At 51.5% G+C, this 20,911-nt stretch overlaps 1 protein-coding gene across 1 annotated transcript in view; it reads right to left on the bottom strand.

Moving 5' to 3' along the window:
* DGCR8 (DGCR8 microprocessor complex subunit) overlaps positions 1-20,652 on the bottom strand; it is a 31,296-nt gene extending 10,644 nt beyond the window's left edge. The window contains exons 1-9 of the mRNA XM_054543646.2: positions 20,486-20,652; positions 14,179-15,171; positions 13,544-13,703; positions 11,051-11,193; positions 10,604-10,886; positions 9,240-9,437; positions 8,902-9,003; positions 7,965-8,063; positions 6,112-6,194 (exon numbers count right to left, since the gene is read on the bottom strand). Of these exons, the coding sequence (XP_054399621.1) occupies positions 6,112-6,194; positions 7,965-8,063; positions 8,902-9,003; positions 9,240-9,437; positions 10,604-10,886; positions 11,051-11,193; positions 13,544-13,703; positions 14,179-14,898 (1,788 nt within the window). The 5' untranslated portion in view covers positions 14,899-15,171; positions 20,486-20,652. The remainder of the gene's footprint in view (positions 1-6,111; positions 6,195-7,964; positions 8,064-8,901; positions 9,004-9,239; positions 9,438-10,603; positions 10,887-11,050; positions 11,194-13,543; positions 13,704-14,178; positions 15,172-20,485) is intronic.
* Positions 20,653-20,911: the final 259 nt, after the last annotated feature.

Raw genomic sequence — 20,911 nt, forward strand, 5'->3', positions numbered from 1 at the left:
TTTGCAGCTGGCACAGGAAGTGGGGGCAGTCCCACGAAACTGAGCTCCTTACCTGGAGAGATATGACGCTAGCTCCAGACAGGCTGCAGTGTGGGAGGATCGGAGTAGGGGTGTGGAAAAAGCCCCAGGCAGGGGAGTCTACAGTGGAAGCCACCACGTGCCCCACTCCCATGTCCTTCTCCACCTAGGGAAACCTCTTCTTTCTCAGACTACTTTGCAATGTAGTTTCTGCAAAGCCTCTCCACTTCACAGAAGAACCCCAGAGTGGAGGCTGAGAACCTGACTCCCCGCTGGGCCCTCTCCTGGCACCAGAACCCACGGTGGTTGGACATTTCCACCACCCCATAGCAAAGAACAGGCAGGGCTTTTACTCAGACAGGAAGGCAGCATGAGACCTACACAACTCAGGCACCATCATCTGCAGCAACCCATACTAAGAGTCTTGGTGGGCCGGGGTCTACGCAAGTACTTCCCCAGAGGGCCTTGGAAGCCTCCCTGGGAGCCATATTTCCCACGGTTGGGTCACTCAGAAATAAAATCAAATGTGGCCGGGCGCAGTGGCTCACGCCTATAATCCCAGCACTTTGGGAGGCCAAGATGGACGGACCACGAGATCAAGAGATAGAGACCATCCTGGCCAACACGGTGAAACGCCATCTCTACTAAAAATACAAAAATTAGCCGGGCTTGGTGGCGTGTGCCTGTAGTCCCATCTACTCAGGAGGCTGAGGCAGGAGAATCACTTGAACCCAGGAGGCAGAGGTTGTAGTGAGCGGAGATCGAACCACTGCACTCCAGCCTGGCAACAGAGCGAGACTCCATCTCAAAAAAAAGGGACAAATGTGACTCTTCCTGGAGCAGCTAGTACTTGGAGACTGTGCTTGATCCACATGCGGTCTGCAATCTGTCTGTAGCCTGTCCACAATGAAGCAGTTACATAAAGCACAGAAAACATGTAGAAACTTGAGAGCAAGAGGCTAGGTGTGGTGGCTCACACCTGTAATCCCATCATCCTGGGAGGCTGAGGCAGGAGGACTGCTTGAAGCCAGGAGTTCAAGAAACTTAAGAGCAAGTTAGTACTACCATGGACACTTAACCATATTTTATTAACAGCACCAGTCCACAAAGATGAGAAAACTTTACAAAACCCATCCTGAAGTAGTCCTGGAATGGCCAAATAAGGACCTCCAAAATCTGCTCTCCTCCATTAAAGCTACAAGAACACTAGCAAAAATGGTCAGAATCAATTCTTTCAGAACCCTGGAAACTAAAGAAAGGCTTTCAACAATCTGAGGAGTGTTGATTCAAGAAAGACAACGAGTCTTGCTAAGAACAAGGAGTTGCTGGCATCTTAACTCGCCCCATTCCCAGCCCTTCTCCCCAGCTCTGTGGTAGCCACTCAATGGAGAACGGGTCCTCAAGGCCCCAGGCCCAGAGAACTGTCACTGTTGGGTTTACCTGGCCACCCTCTGGAAAAGCCTCATGGCAGGATTTGTCTTTATTTGACCTCACTCAGTGAAAACAGCCCAGTTCCTGAGGGCTTTTGTCAAAAGGAACCAGTGGCAACTGTTTCACCCTGCAGCTGCCAGAGGCTGGGGCACTAGTTGGGCAAACAAGAGGCTGGCCAAGAACCCGAGAAGGAAAAGCTGGAGATGTCCATGGGGCTCTGAAAGGCTCTAGCGTATGTCTGGAGATGGCTGCGCGCAGGCCCAGGAAAACCTCCCAGCTGACTGACCTGGAGACTCTGTGCCGGTGGCAGACAAAGGCTAAGACAGTTGGCAGCCACTGGAGCACACCAGGTGAGCCCCACAGACCCACAGCTCTCATCACAGGCCGGGAGACTTACTGGCTTAGGGAATTTAAGAAAATCCCTGTCCAAGCATCAGGAGACCACTCAGCTAAAGGGACAGTGTATTCAGTGGCCACAAGTCATAAAGAATACACACTTCACAGAATCAATCTAGGAAAGTCACTATTATGAGGTAAACTGTCACCCCCAAATTTACATGTTGAAGTCCCTCAGAATGCAACAGTATTTGGAGACAAGGTCTTTACAGAGGTCATCACATTACAATGAGGTCATTAGGGTGGGGCCTAATCCAGTGAGACAGGTGTCTCTATCAAATGGGCAATGTGGAGACCAGCATGCACACAGAGAGAAAGGCATGGACATGGAGATCGCTATCCTCCACCCACGGAGAAAGGCCTTCTCTTAGCCTTCTGACACCTTCATTTTGGACTTCTGGCTTCCAGAACTTTGAGACTATACATCTCTGTCATTTAAGCCTCCCAGTCTGTGATACTTTGTTACAGCATCCCTAGCAAACTGATACAGTCACAAATAGAGAGCAAGGACATATGACAAAAACTATAAACTTAAGGGAGGTGAGGTAATGTGATTTCCAGAGTTGCCATATATTTTAAATGTCCAACTCTCGACAACAACAAAAAATTCTGAGATATGCAAAGAAATAGAAAAGTAGAGACAGCCCATACATGAAGGGAAAGGCAGTTTAATATACACGCTCTCTGAGGACTGGGACTGGACTTACCAGAAACAGATTTTACATCACCTACAGAAAACATACTCAAAGGACTAAGAAACCATGTCTAAAGAGCTGAAGTATAATGCCAGCACAGTGGCTCATGCCTGTCATCTCAACACTTTGGGAGGCTGAGGTGGGCAGATTGCTTGAGCCTAGGAGTTTGAGACCAGGATGAGCAATATGGTGAAACCCCATCTCTACTCCATATAGATATATATATATTTTTTTCTTTTTTTTTTTTTGAGACAGGAGTCTCGCTCTGTCACCAGGCTGGAGCACAGTGGCGCAGTATCAGTTCACTGCAACCTCCACCTCCTGGGTTCGAGTGGTTCTTCTGCCTCAGCCTCCCGGGTAGCTGCGACTACAGGTGCCCACCACCACACCCAGCTAATTTTTGTATTTTTAGTAGAATGGGGTTTCACCATGTTGGCCAGGATAGTCTCAATCTCTTGACCTTGTGATCTGCCCACCTTGGCCTCCCAAAGTGCTGGGATTCCAGGTGTGAGCCACCATGCCTGACCCTATATATATAATTAAAAAAAAAAAAAAGAATTAAAGTATACAAACAATGCATTACCCAATAGAGAATTTTTTTTAAAAAGACAGAAATTATGAAACAGTCACTAGAGGGGGTTCACCAGCAGAATGTGAGCCAACAGAAGATAGAGGAGCAAACTTGAAGACAGGGCAGTTGAAATAATCCACAATGAGGGACAGAAAGAAAAAAGAACAGAGAAAAAACAACAGAGCCTCAGAGACCTGTGAGATATCATCAAGTGTAACAATTTACTGACCAAGAAAAAGAAGAAAGCCTCAAATTACTGAAATCAGGAATGACAGCAAGGGACCATCGCAACCATATAGAAATAAAAAAGGGTCATATGGGGATACTAGGAACAAATATATGCTAATCAATTAGATAATCTACATCATATGGGAAAAAAAATCCAAAAAAGACACAAACTGTCAACACTGGCTCAAGAAGAAATAGATAATCTCAATAGAACTATAACATGTAAGATTGAATTAGCAATTAAGTAGCTCTGGACAAAGAAAAGCCTGGGAGCAGAAGGTTTCACTGAGTGCAGTCTACCAAACATTTAAAAAATGAACACCAATCCTTCACAAACTATTCCACACAACAGAAGAAAATGGAACATGTTCCAACCATTTTATGAGGCCAGTATTATCCTGATACCTGTACCTGTTGTTACACTGGACAAAGATATCACAAGAAAACTACAGATCAATATTGTTTATAACTACAAATGCAAAAATCCTTAACAAAATACCAGCAAAATGAATCCAGCAACATATTAAAAAAATCATTATATGTCATGACCAACTGGGATATATCCCAGGAATGCAAGGTTGGCTCACCATTCAAAAACCAATATAATACACTATGTTACTAAAATAAACGACAAAAAAAACACATGATCATCTGAATAGAAGCAGAAAAACATCTGACAAAATCTAACATCATTCCTACAAAAACTCTCAGCAAACCAGGAACAAAAGGAAATTTCCTTATTCTGATAAAAACCTACAGCTGACATAGCACACTAAGTGAAGGAAGCCAGTCACAAAAGACCACATATTGTATGATTCTGCTAATATGAAATGTCCAGAGTTGGCAGATATATGGAGACAGAAAGCAGATTAGTGGCTTTTGGTGGTTGCAGAGAACTAAGAGGGAATGCTAATGGGTATGGAGTTTCTTTTCGGGGTGTTGAGATACTCTAAAATTAGGTAGTTACGATGGTTATACAACTCTGAATATACAAAAATCCACTTATATAGTTTAAAAGGCCAAATTTATAGGATGTAAACTATCTCAATAAAGCTATTATATAAATAAGAATGCACCCTTCAAAATTTCACAAGCCCTTGCTACAAATAACCATTTACCCAAAAAGGTTTACAGCTAGTTTTAAATGGTTCTTCACATGGCTGACCCTTGAACAACATGGATTTTAACTGCATGGGCCCACTTATACAAAAATTTTCTTCTGCCTCTGCCACCCCTGAGATACCAAGGCCAACTCCTCTTCTTCCCCCTCCTCCTCAGCTATTCAACATGAAGATGTGGAGGATGAAGACCTTCATGATGATTTTTCCATTTCAAGAATAGTAAATAAATTTTCTCTTCCTTATGATTTTCTTAATAACATTCTTTTTGTAACTCACTTTAATGTAAGAATACAGTATATATTAGGGGTCCCCAACCCCTAGGCCATGGACTAGTACCAATCCATGGCCTGTTAGGAACCGGGCTGCATAGCAGGACATGAGTGGTGGGGGCAGGGGGAGCGAGTGAGCAAGTGAAGCTTCATCTGTATTTACAGCTGCTCCCCATCACTCATTTTATGTCTGAGCTCTGTCTCCTGTCAGATCAGCAGTAGCATTAGATTCTCATAAGAGTGTGAACCCTATTGTGAACAGTACATTCAAGGGATCTAGGTTGTGTACTCCTTATGCAAATCTAATGCCTAATGATCTGTCACTGTCTCCCATCATCAGAGGGAACCATCTAGTTGCAAGAAAACAAGCTCAGGGCTCCCACTTGTTCTATATTATGGTGAGTTGTATAGTGATTACATTACATATTACAATGTAGTGATAACAGAAATAAAAAGTGCACAATAAATGTGACATGCTTGAGTCATCCTGAAACCATCTCCGCCCCCCAACACCATCTATGGAAAAATTGTCTTCCCTGAAACTGATCCCTGGTGCCAAAATTAGGCTGGGGACACCTGTAGTAATATGTACATAACAAAATATGTATTAATCAATTGTTTGTTATTGGTACGGCTTCTGGTCAAGAGTAGGTTACCAGTAGTTAAGGTTTGGGAGGACTGAAAGTGATGCATGAATTTTCGACCACGTGAGAGGCTGGTGCCCCTAACCTCCACGTTGCTCAAGGGTCAAGTATATAAAGAACAATCTAGGGCCGGGCGCAGTGGCTCATGCCTGTAATCCCAGCACTTTAGGAGGCTGAAGCGAGTGGATCACCTGAGGTCAGGAGTTCGAGACCAGCCTGGCCAACATGGTGAAACCCCATCTCTACTAAAAATACAAAAATTAGCCAGAAATGGTGGCACACACCTGTAATCCCAGCTACTCAGGAAGCTGAGGTGGGAGAATCACTTGAACCCGGGAGGTGAAAGTTGCAGTGGGTCAAGATCAAACTCCGTCACTGCCTGGGTGACAGAGCAAGACTTTGTATCAAAAAAAAGAACAATCTAAATCTTGTAGACTGCCTCAAAGATTCATTCCCATCACAAACCTATGCGTACCCGACATTTACGGTGCACACTCATTGCTGCAAAACAGAGGACAAAAATCTCTAACAAAAAGGACATTTTTTCCCTACCTATACAAAGACAGGCAAGTTTCCTCTTTTATGAAATACAAACAGAAGAACCTAGAGGCTGGATGACTAACCTGCAGGGCATGGAAGGCATGAGCACAGCCCACGGACACCCCCAGCTCACACTAACAGGGCAGGGTAGCCGCACTGCACCCGCAGCTCCCAGTAGGGCAAGACCACAACACTCACCTCAAGTTCTTCACTGTCTTTGGGCTTCTCTTCAGAGGTCTGTTTAACAAAGTCAGGGATGAGGATTTCCAGTGTAGCTCGGGCTATGGAAAAAAAGAGCCCGAGGGTGAGGCTTGGGCACTGCCCTCTTCTCACCACCCTGCAGGGTGAAGCAGGGCTGAGCAAGGGCCCTGAGGAGTGACAGCACTTCAACGACAGGGTCAGGAGAGGACAGAAGGAAAAGCCCAGACGTGTGGCAGGCTACCGGAAAGCCTCACGGGCCACATTGGGTGTGTGCGCTCTCACCCTGGGGTCCTGGGAGCAGGCAGGGAGGAGCTTGGAGCTGTGTGTTAGGGAACCACTTTGGTGGCACGTGAGAAAACAGCTTTGCGGGCCCTGGACCACCCAGGGAGGCCTGAGAGCAGGCTGCTGCAGGCACCTAGACCAGGTGGCAGCGGCAGTGGCTGGCGTGGGTGGAGAGATGCAGCCAGGTCTGAGAGACGCTAGAGGGAGCTGCTGGAGGGCAGAGCACGGGTATGGCCACTGGGGTTGGAGGTGCCACAGCCAAGGGCTGATGGCTCCATAGACCCCACAGAGCTATGAGTGCTGGCAAGACATGCAGCCAAGATGTCTATAGGGCAGCCAGAGTCTGGGCAGGGGAAGTGGCTTCCAGCACATAGGGAGGAAAGCGGGTGACCCCGCAGAGGGAAGAGCACATAGCCACGCCCAAGGCATCTCCACCCCCACACAAGGCCCCACTGCAAGTTATCTGTGAAAACCTCCACCACACCCGCTTTGTTGAGCTGCAAAAGTCTCTTAGGCAGAATCTAAGATGGGCAGCAGGCCTTCTGGAAAACACACGGCAATGACAGATACCTCGAGAATCGACCTGTGGGTGCGAGGGCCTGGGGTACACCCAACACCACCCTACAAGAGGCCAACTAACCCTGACGCTGAGGCAAATGGCTTTTTGTGAAAGAATGTCAACTACCACGAATGCAGGGCATGAATGCAAACGGCAAGGGCATGGTCCAAAAGGGCAGTGGGTCTTCGCCAGGACACACGGCCTTCCCGGAGCCACGCTGTGCCAGGTGTTCTGTGTGGCTAGGCCCAAACATGGAGTGGGAGGACTCAGGAAATAGTGCCGGTAAGAGCCAGCACCACTGGGGGAGGATGCCGACAGCATGCTGGCCCGCTTCTCCTCCCTCCTGGCATGCCCACATGCTGCTCAGTTTAAAAACAAACAAGCACTACAGCGTGTGCCCAGCACAGCCCAGTTGGCTCTAGGCACACCCCTGAGTATGTGCAGGGCCAGGACTAGGGAGGGACATACTGGCCCAGCTGTCACTCAATAGAGAGGCCTTCTACTTTTTTTTTTTAGACAGAGTCTCACACTGTCACCCAGGCTGGAGTGCAGTGGCACGATCTCAGCTCACTGCAAGCTCTGCCTCGCTTGTTCATGCCATGCTCCTGCCTCAGCCTCCCAAGTAGCTGGGACTACAGGTGCCCGCCACCACGCCCGGCTAATTTTTTGTATTTTTAGTAGAGACAGGGTTTCACCATGTTAGCCAGGATGGTCTCGATCTCCGGACCTCATGATCCGCCCACCTCGGCCTCCCAAAGTGCTGGGATTACAGGCATGAGCCACCACGCCCAGCCGAGGCCTTCTACTTTTAAGTCTCACATTTTGCTCTATTTGAGTCTTTTCCAATGAGCATGTAATTTTAAAAATCAAAGTAGATGATTACATAAATAAAATAAACATGGCCCACTCACATCCCCCACTTGTCACCACTGCTCAGCGCCCCCCAACCAAGCAGCGAGGCAGACACAGCAGGCAGCACGTATCTTTGACACCCAAGCAAGCGCATTACCAGCTTTATTCTTCGCAAGTTTTTTGCTGCTTGCAGTTCCAGATCCGTAAGTCACACCATCAATGGTCACCGAGGCACCAAAAGGCTCACTTGGGTTCTCTTAAAATTAAAATTACTTGTTTTAAAACATACGAGTCAAGACATTAAAAGCGTGTGCACAGTCTGCCCACACCGACAGACAAGGCGCAGTCAGGGGCTGTCCCTGCAGAGAGTGAGCCTGTGCTTGACTGCAGAGACCTGGGGCTCCCTGGGACTGGAGACGGGCAGCAGACAGGCAGCAGCAAAGGGCACAGCTGGGAAAGTGGAGGGAAATGGGGCACGTGGGAGATGGTGAGCCAGAGGGGCAGCAGGAGGCTCGGGGCAGAGCCTCCTACGACAGGGACTGAGGTCTATGAAAGACGGACACAGGACTGTCGGAATGGGAAAGCACAAGATGTGGCTTGCCAAAGAAACACCACCTCAAAGGATGAATGACCCCCAGGCTCCAGCTTCCAAGGGGAAGACAGACTGGTCTTCACAAAGGTGTGATGAGGGCACCCAAGGAAGACAGAGCTGGTGGGAAAAGCATGCCCAAGGACCCTTCAGACACCCAGGGGCACCAGGAGACCAGGGAAAGGACCCAGCGCACAGTGGGGAGGCCTTGCTCGCAGTAAGGCTGTCCATGACAACACAGGATCAGAAACCAGTAAGGCAGACGGGGCAAGACAAGAGGAAGGTGGGGAGAGGGGACAGACTGGAAGGGGAAAGCAGAGCCACCCACTCAGACGGGGCGCAGCTCCAGGAAACAAGCCACCCATCTGCAGCACATTGCTCTCTACCCTTCCCTTCCCTCCCGTCCCAGTAGAGTAGGGATAGCGGTCAGCGCCTGCCTCCCCAGCCCTGACCGAAGTGACACCTTGTGATTCTTTAGGACTGAAATGGGGAAGGTTAGACTTACCACATTCAAAGAAATTATAGACAGGGCGGACCTTGAGGACACGCTGCATGTACTCGTGCAGGATGCAGACCTCGGATTTCCCGTTGGGGTTAATAACAAACTCTGTGACAAAAAGGACCATCTCAGCAAGTGTGAAGCAGTGCCACAAGCTAGCACACAGCTTCCTGTTACCATGTCAGTAACTAGGGGCTCACCACTGTGAATGTGGCAGACCCCTGCATTCGTGGGATAAACATAAGCTTTGAACGAAATGCAACTCATAAAACATGCCCTCAACACATCACATTAGAAATAACAGCATAACCAGTCTGCTGATGTTAAAATGCAGAGGCTTATACCTTTCTTTGTGGGTGCATCTTGCACTGATAAAGTAATGAGCTTCTGATTGGCTGGCAAGATGGGCCTCTCGGACTCCGCCTGCTTCCGCTTCATTTCCCGATTGAATTGCCGCCGCTCAGCCCAAGTCCTGAATTTTTTCACAGTAACTTGCTCAAAGTCAAAACGCTTCTCCAGGTAGCTTCGAAATTCCTCGAGATCTGTCCCAGATTTACCAGAGAAACAAATTACTTAACTTCCAACATAGGAGTCAGGTTCTCACAGCCCAGTGCATGGGGCAGGCCCAGGCCACATGACACTATTTCCCTTCCCCGTCCCTTTCAAATGGGAGGGAAGCAAAGAATGAAGGCCTCCCTACACCAGCTCAGATTATTCTGGCAGGTCCCTTCTGGATGAATTTCTGAGATGTTCTTTTACTTTATTTGGGGCAAGAAGAATACAAAAATGAAAAGGAAAAAAGAAAGCTTAAAAAAGTCAAATGGCCTTCGGGACTTCCTCCCTGTATCAAAACAGGTGCCCGAATGCCAGCAGCACCCGGGCTCCATGCGCCCGCCACCTCTCTGACCACCTCACTCTTTTCCTTCTGGCCATCCAGGCCACCTCTGTAGTCAGCAACACACCCAGGCAGCTCCCTGCACAGGGCCTCGCATTTGTCACATTTCCTCCCGGGCCACTTCCCCATCCTCAGCAACAGCCCCCATCACAGGCTCTTCTAGGGCACCCCACACTCCACGGAGTTATGAGACAGGCTGGGTAGTGATGTACAGACAAACAGAAACCTAGAAAATGGAAAGTGCTCTTTGAAAGTAATCCAACAGGTGGGTTCACAGAGACCTGCCACACCTGAAGAGAGAACTAAGACTTAAATGGTGGGACTAGGCTAAAAGACATGGAAGAGAGAATGGGAAACACTAGTACACATCCAGCAAGCAATTGCAGGATTGAAGAGGGAACTATCCACAGAATGGTGACAGTTTCCCAACACTGAGTCATGGCTCACTGAGCTCATCAAGACAAATCAAAACAATGCCACATGAGCACATCCTACTGAAAAAGCAAGACTTAGGGAAAGATCATACAAACAACCAGAGAGAAAAGGGCCCACTGCCAGTGCCAGCAGCCATCTCCCCAGCAGCCTCAGCCATGCAGATGCCACAGAGCCCACAGACAGGAGCCTAGGGTGCTGCACCCAGGCAGGTTCTTGCAAGGACAGGAAGACAAGCCTTTCAGCCACACCAACAGTGGAGGTGCGCAGCCCCTTGCTCACAAGTACAACTAGGAACTAGGAACAATTATGGCCTTCATTAGAAAAACAAAGCTCATGGGTCCCAGGAGGCAAGAAGGGAAGAATCCTTCAAAAACTCACCAACAGATTCGTCTTTGCACACCTCAACTTTGGCCTTCACCTGCCCCAGGGCCCCAGGGGCTGCCTCAGCCCCTAGTGGGTCTTTCTCGTCCGGGGGCCCCGGGTCAGCACCCATAGAGTCAGGCTCATCCAGGGGAAACTCCAGCTCTGCAGATCGGCTCAGGGGCTTGACAGGGGACACATCCCCACTAGGAGTGAGGTCACTGCTTTGCTCCCGTTCCTCGTTGTCCTTCATTTTCTTATAATGCAGACAAGGGATGCTACTCAGAGGAGGGTCGTGTTTCTGTGGATAGTGAAATTGCAATATGGATTACAAGGACAACCCGAGAGTCTGAAACTCTGATGCCTTTCACCGGCCTCTGCTTGGCTGCGGTGCCGTGTGTGTGGATGTGCACGTTTTGGTCTGAGAACTTACAAGCCTAAAGTCACGACTGATGCCTCCCCTACCCGTATGCTTCCCGTTCCCAAGAAGTATGGCCTGGACCAGGTGACCACCCGAGACTCTCTGTGTAGGTACACTGGGACTCCAGAGTTATGGAATGTCATGATCCACCCGTCGGGCAGCGGCTCTGTAGGTGGGCGGCCACGACCTGCACGGGAAGACAAGAACATCCTATAATCACTGTAAAAACACTTGGAATTGTTGCCACAGCACCTCCTGCACAAGAAATTGTTGGGTACTAGCATGTGTTTATCTGGGTCTTCACAGAGAATCGAAGTTCCTCTCTGCCTTGCTCACTGCTATGCCTCCAGGCCTAGGACAGATAGCATGTGGCCTGAGGTGGGAATTTACACGTGTCAAACCAGCACATGAAGGAGCACAGAACAGGTCTGTGCAAGATACAAGTCCCAGCTTCAGCTCCTGCCTCCACATCTGGTAAGTACTGCGGACACTGGACTCCCCTCTGCTGCCTGTCCGGTTGTGGCCAGAGGCGCCTTGGGGCCGGGTGAGCTTTGCTAATAAACTGCATGGCTGTCAGCCACTGCTCCCAGTGACCAGGTGACAAGTCTTTATTGTAACTGAGCTGCACTCTCAGCAGCATACAAAACACTGCTTCAAACGATTCCATTTCTAAGTCGGTTTAATACAGTACTCCCAACCCCTTCTTTGCTTTATAGGCAGTTGTGAGGAAGAGGTTTACGACTTATCAACTTGACACCTGCCACCAGGCCTGACTGCTGGGAAGAGCGTTAAGGCAAAGATGTAACTAAAACTTAATTTTCTCACAGGTATTGGGAACAAGTTAAAAACTTAGAAAGACCAGCCTAGGCAACACAGCAAGACCCCGACCCTACAAAAAACTTTTTAAAATTATCCAGGCATGGTGGCATACACCTATAGTCCTAGCTACTTGGGAGGCCGAGGTGGGAGGATCACTTGAGCCTGGGAGGCTGAGCCTGCAGTGAGCTACTCCAACCTGGGTAACAGCAAGACCCCGCCTCAAACAAAAAAATTAGAAAACAGAAGAAAGCAAATGAAACCTTAAAAAATATACATAAGGGGAAAAAGGGCCAGTGACTCTCAGGGCCAGGTACCCACCAAGTGGCCCTGACCCTGGACCTGACACCTGTACCCAGGCCACCATCAGGTGATGTTTCAGGGAGGGAGTGTTAAAGGTCAAGGGTGCATGCACACTGCGGGGACACTCTCCCCACAGAGTCAGGCCAAGATGGAGCTGCCTCCTGCCAGCTTTGGGTTAAGTTAGGAAAAGAAGCAAAGGGAATATGGAGCCAAGCAAGAGACGGGCCACGGGTCCGCTGGGGCTGCTCCTCTGTGACAGTGAGTGGTCACAAAGTTGGCCCAGCCACCTGAGGTGGGGGTCACGTGCAGCTGTCCGTCTGTGAACATCCAGGCATCCAGGCCAGAATGGCTGCTGACCTGTGAGCTGTGCAGGACGAATGTGGGTTTACCTTCTGAATGAGCCTGCTGAAAATGCAGCACCAAACCAGCCTCCTAGAGGCCCCGAGGTCAAGACTCCTGCCCCCAGCCCCAGAAGCTGAAGCCCCAGGTTCACCCTGCCTGCAACCGTCTAGCCCAAAAGCCCTCCTGCTTAACTGCTACCAACACGACATAGGCAGCAACATGTGGCACCTGGCATAGCTAACTTGTCCCCTCAATGGCCCAAGGAGGATGGCCATGTGCCACCCGCCCCTTGCTTTGCTCCCAGTCTCACCCTGCCACCTTCTGTACCCCAGCCCTCAGCCTGGGGTCTCACCTGTGAGCCTGAGTCCCCGTGCATCTCTTCAGTCCCTCTACCAAGCCCCACATCTCCACCAGGACCCTCACAGGTGCCTCCAAGCCACCAACTCTGACTCCCCCAACACCTGCACCACATCGATGACAGAGCCTCACAGTGCAACTCTGGGTGCCTCCCAAGTGCTCTCCCCACTGCCCTCAACTCAAAGTTGAGGAAGTGCCACGTCTACCAGGGCACTTCCACCCTGCCCACCTGAAGTGCACACACCATGCTGTGGCCCAGAAGCCATGTTGTTAAAAAAAAATCAGGTAACATCACTTGCTTCTGGTGGCTTCCTGTGACACTTGGTCCAGAACTAGAACCTGGATCACAACTATCACCTGCCATCTCATTGTGTACCCACCTTGCCCTTGGTCTCCACACCTCCAGCTCATGGTCATGCTGGCTCCTGGCATACACCAACATCCCCTCCTGACCCCCTCAGAAGTCCCCTCCCATTCCTCTGCACAGTGCCTGCTGCTCTGTGGTTTCCATAGCACACACCAGGATCTGCATCTGGGTCATGCATCAGGACGTCCTTGCATCCTGTGTTTCCCTCCTCAGATATTTCCGTCCTGTCCTCAAACATGCCTCCACCCAGCCCACTACCTGGCACCAGAGCTCTCTCAAAGCATTTCTGCTAAGGAAGCAACCACCCTTCCACTGCCCTGGAACACCCACCGCTTCTGACCCACACACGTACTTTTGAGCACTGTTTTAATCTTGGTCATCATCGGCTGCACACTCGTCTCTCCATCTGACGGATGGTCGCTGTCTCCGCCATATTTTTCCTCTGTTCGCCTCTTTTTGGGGGCACAAAGGCCTTCTTCCAGCAGAGCATCCACATCGTTGTCAAAGTCATCCTGCAAAACACGCTGTTCAGACACCAAAGCCCCTGGCGCTCATGCTCCTGCAACAGCAGAGCTCAACAGCATTCCTGAGAACAGACACAGAAAGGAAGTGCTCTCAGGGGGCCTAGATGTGCCCTTAGGGTGCATGATCATCTGAAAAACAAACGGGATGAAGCTACCAGCTGACACCAACACACCTGATCCAGGGGCACACACTGCCAAGGAGCGTATCTCAGCAGCACCTGCTGCCCCACGCGCTGGATCAGGGGTGCAGGGCCTACCCATGGGCCAAATTTTTCATTAGGAAACTTTAAAAATCTGGACTCCTTACATCTTTCTCTTCTCCACATTAACATTATTCCACATCAGAGGGGATTTTGGTTTTGTTTTTTTTTTTTAATTTCCCTGCTTTCAAAAGATGCCGCAATTCCCAAATCTCTCTTTGGGTTTTGCTAAGAGCCCTCCAGAGGAGGGGCTGCCAACATACCTCGTAGGGGAAATTCAAGGCCTCTTCATCCACTCTGTCTCTCTGAACGATTGCTTTAGCCGTGAACCCGCCTGCTCCTTCTTCATCTAGCTCCAAATTGTCAGTAAAATCTTCTAACTCATCGAGCACTGCATACTCCACTCTCTTTTCCTGATCCAGCTCATTCTCCTCATCCTTCTTATCAGCACTCTCACCCCCTATGCCTATCCCGTCACCAACACTCCCGCCAAAGGGACAAGCATGCACGTCCCCACTGACAGGGCTAAGGAGCAGACCGCACTCCGCCCGCACGTCGCGCTCTGCTCCTGTGTACAGCACCTTCCTGTCCTTACTCCTGCAGCTCTCGGTAAAGCTCACGCTAATCTTTACATCCTTAAGCAACTTAAGGTCAGGGGAGAACTTCCGGACCGCAGGTGCGTGCCGGGCGGTGCGCGGGCTGTGGCCACTACAGTTCGGGTCTATGAGGAGGCGGCCCTTAGAGAAGGATCCTTTGGAGAGAAGAGAAGCTCCGTAGAAGTTGAAGGGGTCCTCGGCAGGGAGTTCGGACTGTCCATCACCACCAGAGCCAACGTCCATTACCTCTGCACCACTGGACGTTTGCAGGGGAGGTGGTGGAGACTGCTCACGGGGCAGCGCTTGGAAGGGGCGAGCTCGGCTCTCCATCACCGCTTCTCCTGCGGGCCCACACGGGAGCGGAGAGGGGCTCTCATCTGTCTCCATATTAAAAGCGCTTAAGACTAGTTTACAAGACCAGAGTTTTACAAGCCCTCACATAAATCTACACAGCTAACATGCACAAGTCCGCTGAGACCCGGGCGCGTCCTGCCGCGCTGTGTGCTGGCGGCTTAGTCAAGCTGGCCACATTGCTCTTTTCATTAATGTAGACAGCTTTTAGAACCACTGCCTCAATTATTGGAAATCACAATGCACTCAGCTTAAGTGACTGGCGACTAAGCGAGTCTGTCTTCATGCCGGAGTGGCACCTTTCTTCTTCTACCTGCAAAGAAATTTAAAAATATCGTCACAAAATGACAGAAACTTTCCACTTCCCTGGTACCAACTTAAAAGCCGAGCACTATTAACAGCATAGTAAAGGGCTTCAAAATAATATTCCCTAAGAGGACCTTTTAGGCATCAAAACAAACTAACCTTACTTTTTTTCTTCAGAACCTGAATTATAACTTAAGTCCAAAGTTAAATATTTTCTTAACTGCCCACTTTAATTCCTACTTCAGAAACACAAAAACTATATAATCATAAGGCTCAAAAAATATTTTAAAAATTTACACTAAACTCCACCACAGCATTCTTCTAACTCAGATAAGCAAGCATGCGGTGGGAGGCACCCTTTCTGGAACACACAGAAGGCACGTGGCCTCCCTCAGGCCACCAGAGCACAGCAATCCACTCACCTGCAAGGGCTGGGTCAGTCAGAGGGCGAGCGCGAGACCCTCAGCTCAACTCTGCGGCACTAGGGGCCTCAGAGGCATGGTCAGGCGCTCTGCTACCCAGGGACCCCAGGGCTCTCCTGGGCCCACAGGGTAGCACGTGGACGGGGACAGTGATGCAGCGTGCTGAGGTCACCAGAGGTGGCAGCATAGTTCTGTTCCCGATGGAGGAGAGGGGTGGGTGGCTGTGGGGAAGGGACCTGCCAGGATTTGGGGTGGGGAGCCACAAGAGACAGCTGGAGCCGAGGCACAGAGAGGCCTGGGTGCCATCTGCAGCCCATTCCGCCCTGGGGACAATAAGGAGCCACTGAAGGTGAAGCGACTCTCATGCCACAAGTAGGTTCCTACTTGAGAGGGGAGACCCACATTTGTGCCAGGCAGAAGTAACTGCATCCGAGGCACGGGGACAGTCCTCCAGGCCAGAGGACAAAGGTGTGAAAGAGGCCCTGGCAATGGGCCAAGAACAGTGTCACAGAACTGACCGCACTTGTTGACCCAATGGAGGTGGACAGCAGAGAAAACAGGGAACTAAAGACAAGGAAGGACACCCCAATTCCAGCATGCAGGCAGGAGCCTGGCGAGGAGAACAGAGGGGACCTCCAGGCAGGCTCTGAAGGTGCCAAGGCCACAACCCTGGAGCCATGACTGCCCCAGACATGGAAGGCCAGGACGCACTGAGGTGGTAGTCGCCAAACCCACAGGAGGAAGGCCACCCAGAGATGAGGGTTAAGGATGCAACTCTAGGAAGCCTTACTACAGAGGAAGCATGAAGAAAGGGACAACACGAAGCAGGGAAGATGGGTCTGAGGGGGCAGCCAGAAAACCCTGCATCAGAGCAGGAGGAGCACATGCAGACACACACACATGCACACTCCCACAACGTGCACGGGAACACGCATGCATGCACATGCGTGCACACCAGTAAAGATGCACACATGCAAACCGCACTGCATGACCTAACATCCTCCCAAGATTCCCGGAAAGAACAGGAGATGCAGACATCACACATTTAACAAGGGATAGGGCATGGTGGTTGTACTTCGAAGGGGACACAACATGAAAACCAGAGACTAGTTTAGGTTTAATCAATACATTTAACAACTATCCACTGGCCATCTACTCCGAGGAACGCACTATATGGACAAGAGACAAGGTCACAGGGCCTGGACACACTAGCAGGTCAATGACCACTGCACTGTCACCCCATTTCCTGGATTCTAAGATGTCCTAACATTTCTGAATCCAATGGGAATTTCACACCTTATGTCCCCAAAGATGTGTCCATCAAATGTGCTGAGGATCCAGGAAACACAGCACAGAGCTAACAACTGACTATAAAGTGCTGAAGACGCTCAAGAGGCTGTGGGCAGCAACCAGGCAGGCATGAGGAACACTAACTGGGGTGAGGTCAGTCTCCTGGCAACCAAGAAAGACCATTACAGAGAACAGACCAAAGGGTCAATGCGCCCAGTGCCACAGATTACAAGGAAGACCAGGGCCAGACACCTCAGAACCTGGCAGTCCCATAGAGACCCTGGTGAGTCAATCCATGATTCTGGGACACAAAAAGCTACGTGAAGAAGCCACAAGGAGCAGGGGATTAGAGACCAACCAACGGTGGGACAGAATGGGGAAGCCTGCTACCACAGAAGGCGAAGAAGCAGCCAGAGTAGACGTTCCAAGCAAAGGTGCTAATGGGGCCAAGCGGCGGCACTGAAGAAATGCACAGCAGGGAAGCCTGGTGCCTTACAAGTGAGTGCGCTCCTTGGGAAAGCAGGCCCAGAGCTCAGTGGTGGGCAGTCCTGGGCAAGTTCCTTCCTCCCCTCTATAGGCTTTCTCCATTCATCGCACACACACACCTTCCTAGATGCTACAGACACAAGGTGGACAAAACCCTGCCCTACAGAGCTCACATTTTAGTGGGAGAGATGGACTGCTAACAACTAAGAAAAGCATGTACCCTGTCACATGCCAAGAAGAACTCAAGCAAAAACAAAACAAGGAAAACGCCTGAAGAAGGGGAGGCAGTTTTAGGAAGGGGGATCCAAGAAGGCCTCATGGCCTGCGTCCACGTGAAGGCAGAGGAGTGAGCCAGGTGGGTTACAGGGCTGGGCGGAGGGGATGTTCCAGGTGACACTGAGAGGAAAAGCAGAGGGCTGGGGTCAGGAATGTGGTGTGGCCAGCTGGGGCAGTATGCTGAGGGGGCGTGACAGTGGGCCAGGTCCATGAGGGCAGATGGATCAGGGCTGGTTCTCCCAGGCTGCTGCCAGGACTTTGGCTCTTAGTGAGAGAGATGGGCCACCGGATAGGAAAGCCCACACAGTGGCATCAGCTGATTCCAGGATAGCAGTGGCAACCAAACCTCAGCCAGGCCCTGTTCTAAGCACTTTAAGCATTTTAACTCACCCAGTTCTCACATAGCATTATGGAAGAAAGGCTCACCCACATGCTCAAGGTCACACAGCTAGGAAGTGATGGAGCTGCTTTACAAGCAGGCAAGCTGGCTTGCATCTACACCACCTCTGTTTTATACCATCTTATGGTTTAAAAGAACCACTCTGGGCTGGGCGCGGTGGTGCACGCCTGTAATTCCAGCACTTTGGGAGGCTGAGGCAGGCGGATCACAAGGTCAGGAGATCGAGACCACCCTGGCTAACACATTGAAACCCCGTCTCTATTAAAAATACAAAAAATTAGCTGAGTGTGATGGCGGGTGCCTATAGTCCCAGCTACTCGGGAGGCTGAGGCAGGAGAATGGCTTGAACCCAGGAGGCAGAGCTTACAGTGAGCGGAGATCGCGCCACTGCACTCCAGCCTAGCCTAGGCAACAAAGCGAGACTCTGTCTCAAAAAAAAAAAAAAGAATCACTCTGTGGCCAGGCACAGTGGCTCACGCCTGTAATCCCAGCGCTTTGGGAGGCTGAGGCAGGCAGATCATTTGAGGTCAGGAGTTCGAGACCAGCCTGGCCGACATGGTGAAACCCCGTCTCTACTAAAAATACAAAAATCAGCCAGGCGTGGTGGTGGTGGACACCTGCAGTCCCAGCTACTTGGGAGGCTGAGGCAGGAGAATTGCTTGAACCCAGGAGGCAGAAGTTGCAGTGAGCTGAGATCGTGCCACTGCACTCCAGTCTGGGCGACAGAGCGAGATTCTGTCTCAAAAAACAAAAACAAAAACAAAAACAAAAAAAACGAAGAATCACTCTGTGTCCAGAAAAACTATAGGTGGTGGATGGGAAGTGAGGACCGAAGGTGACAGTAAAGAGAATTAGAGGCTCACCAGGTAGGCTGGGCCAGGATGTTAACTTGAAGGTGGTGAGAAATGGTCTGTGCTTAGAAATAGAAGGTGAGCTGACAGGACCTCCTTAGGACTGCATAAAGGTGTAAGAAAGAGAGGAATCAAAGGGACTTTAGACAGGCCAAGGAATGTTTTGGCATGGGTGAAGATTTGAATTTGGTTTGGATACGGCTGCTTGGTGCCAAAGTAACACATGGAGATATGGAAGAGGTGGCCAGAAACACCAGGCTGGAGCTCAGAAGAGATGCCAGGGCTGGAGCTGTGAAGATGTCAAGGAAAGCTGGCATTAAAGCCAAGAGGCTGGATGACATCACAAAGGAGAGGGCTACAACAAGAGAGTCTAAGACTGGGCAAGCCAGTCCTAAGCACATTTCCTACCCCAAAGTCACGGTGAGACTATAAAACAACCCCTGGGAAGTGCTCCACACAGCACCTGGCCGCAAAGGGCTCAAAGGGAGCTCAGCTCTCCGCCCGTAGGCCTCCCCACTACTCCAGCTGACCAAACACCGCATGCAAACCCTGCCTTGTCAACAGGACTATCGGACAGGAACGGGCTCACGGCAAGCTCCCCCGGACCCTTGGCACGGGGAGAAAACCCATACACTTGGACAGCACCCTTCCTCCTAGCCCACTTGCTGTGTTGGCTAAGAGAGGCACTAGCTGTGACGGGCCAGCACCAGTGCCAGCGCCATGGAGGCTGCCTTTTGGTCAAGTCTCTCCCGCTGCAGCCTCCCGCCCAACCCAGCGGCAGTATGACCTCATCCGTTCCTTTTGTCATCCTCCAACAGGCCTCATATCCTGCACTTAGAGGCAACACTGGGTACCCCGGGCTGGCCATTCACTCCCTTTTGTGAGTGAAGGCCTGCAGCAGGGTTTGGGCCGCTCCCACAGCTGGGAGTCTAGTCTGGCCAGGAAACAGTGGATCCTCGCCTGGTGGTTGGCCTCGAACAGTCGACAGCCATAGACAGGACTGCCGTGCAGGAACAAGGTACATGCAAGCATGCAAAAAGGCAAATCAGACTCCTGCCACAAGAAACCCAAGTCCATGGGTTGACACCAGACAGGCATCACTGTCAACAGGTTGCCACCTTCCATTTATTTCCGCCATGCTCATTGTTACAATAAAACCGTATCCCAATTATCTACGTGACACTCAACCCGTGAGCATTCTGTGGACAAAAAGACTTAGGCGACTTCTTGGATTTCCCAAACTGTGTTAAAGCCAGCAGGGTCCCAGGCGAGCACTGGCCCTTCTGTCCACACCTTTCCCGCCTGAAGGCGATGCTAGGCTTCGGGCCCGCCGGGAGAGGAGCCTCTTTACCCGGGCGGACAGCGACGAGCGTCGGCAACGCCTGGGCCCGGGGCCCGCCCCCCAGCCCCGGAGGGGTCCCCACCCCGCGCTCTCCACCGCCCGCGGCCATGTTGCCTCACAAAGGCCGGGCTCCGCGCTCCCGCCCCGCCCGCGGCCTCGGTCCCGGAGGAAGGCGGGAGGGAAGGGCGCGCCCTCGCGCAGGCCGTGGCGCCCGCCCAACCGCCCGCGGGGCGCCCCTCGCGCCCCGCACCTACCTGAGGCGCCCGCGGGCTGCCCGAGCCGCCCGCAGCCAAACCACAGCCGGGAAAGCCTCACCGACCGACCGCCGCAGACATCTGGAAAGCCTGTCCAGGCTCTCCGGTCGCCGGGACCCGCCTGCCGGGCCGGGCAAGCGGAGGGCGGGCCTTCGCGGAGTGCGGCCAATCCCCGCGCGCAGCCGCCCCGCATTGGGGGAGCCGCAGAGCGGGCTGCGGAGGCCGCCAATCGGCGGCGCGTAGCGCGCGTATCCGCCGCGCGCGGCCCAATAGCGCGGCCGCGCGGGCGGGACCAGGAGCCCAGGCCGCGGTCGCGCTAACAGTCGCTGCCCGGGCGGGGCGCGCCGGACGGAGGGCGGCGGCCGCGAGGAGCGCCGGGAACGGGAAGCGCCGGGAATGCCGGGAGCAGGGGAGCGCGGGAA

The sequence above is a fragment of the Pongo abelii genome, chromosome 23 (assembly GCF_028885655.2).
Source record: "Pongo abelii isolate AG06213 chromosome 23, NHGRI_mPonAbe1-v2.0_pri, whole genome shotgun sequence".
Lineage (NCBI taxonomy): Eukaryota > Metazoa > Chordata > Mammalia > Primates > Hominidae > Pongo > Pongo abelii.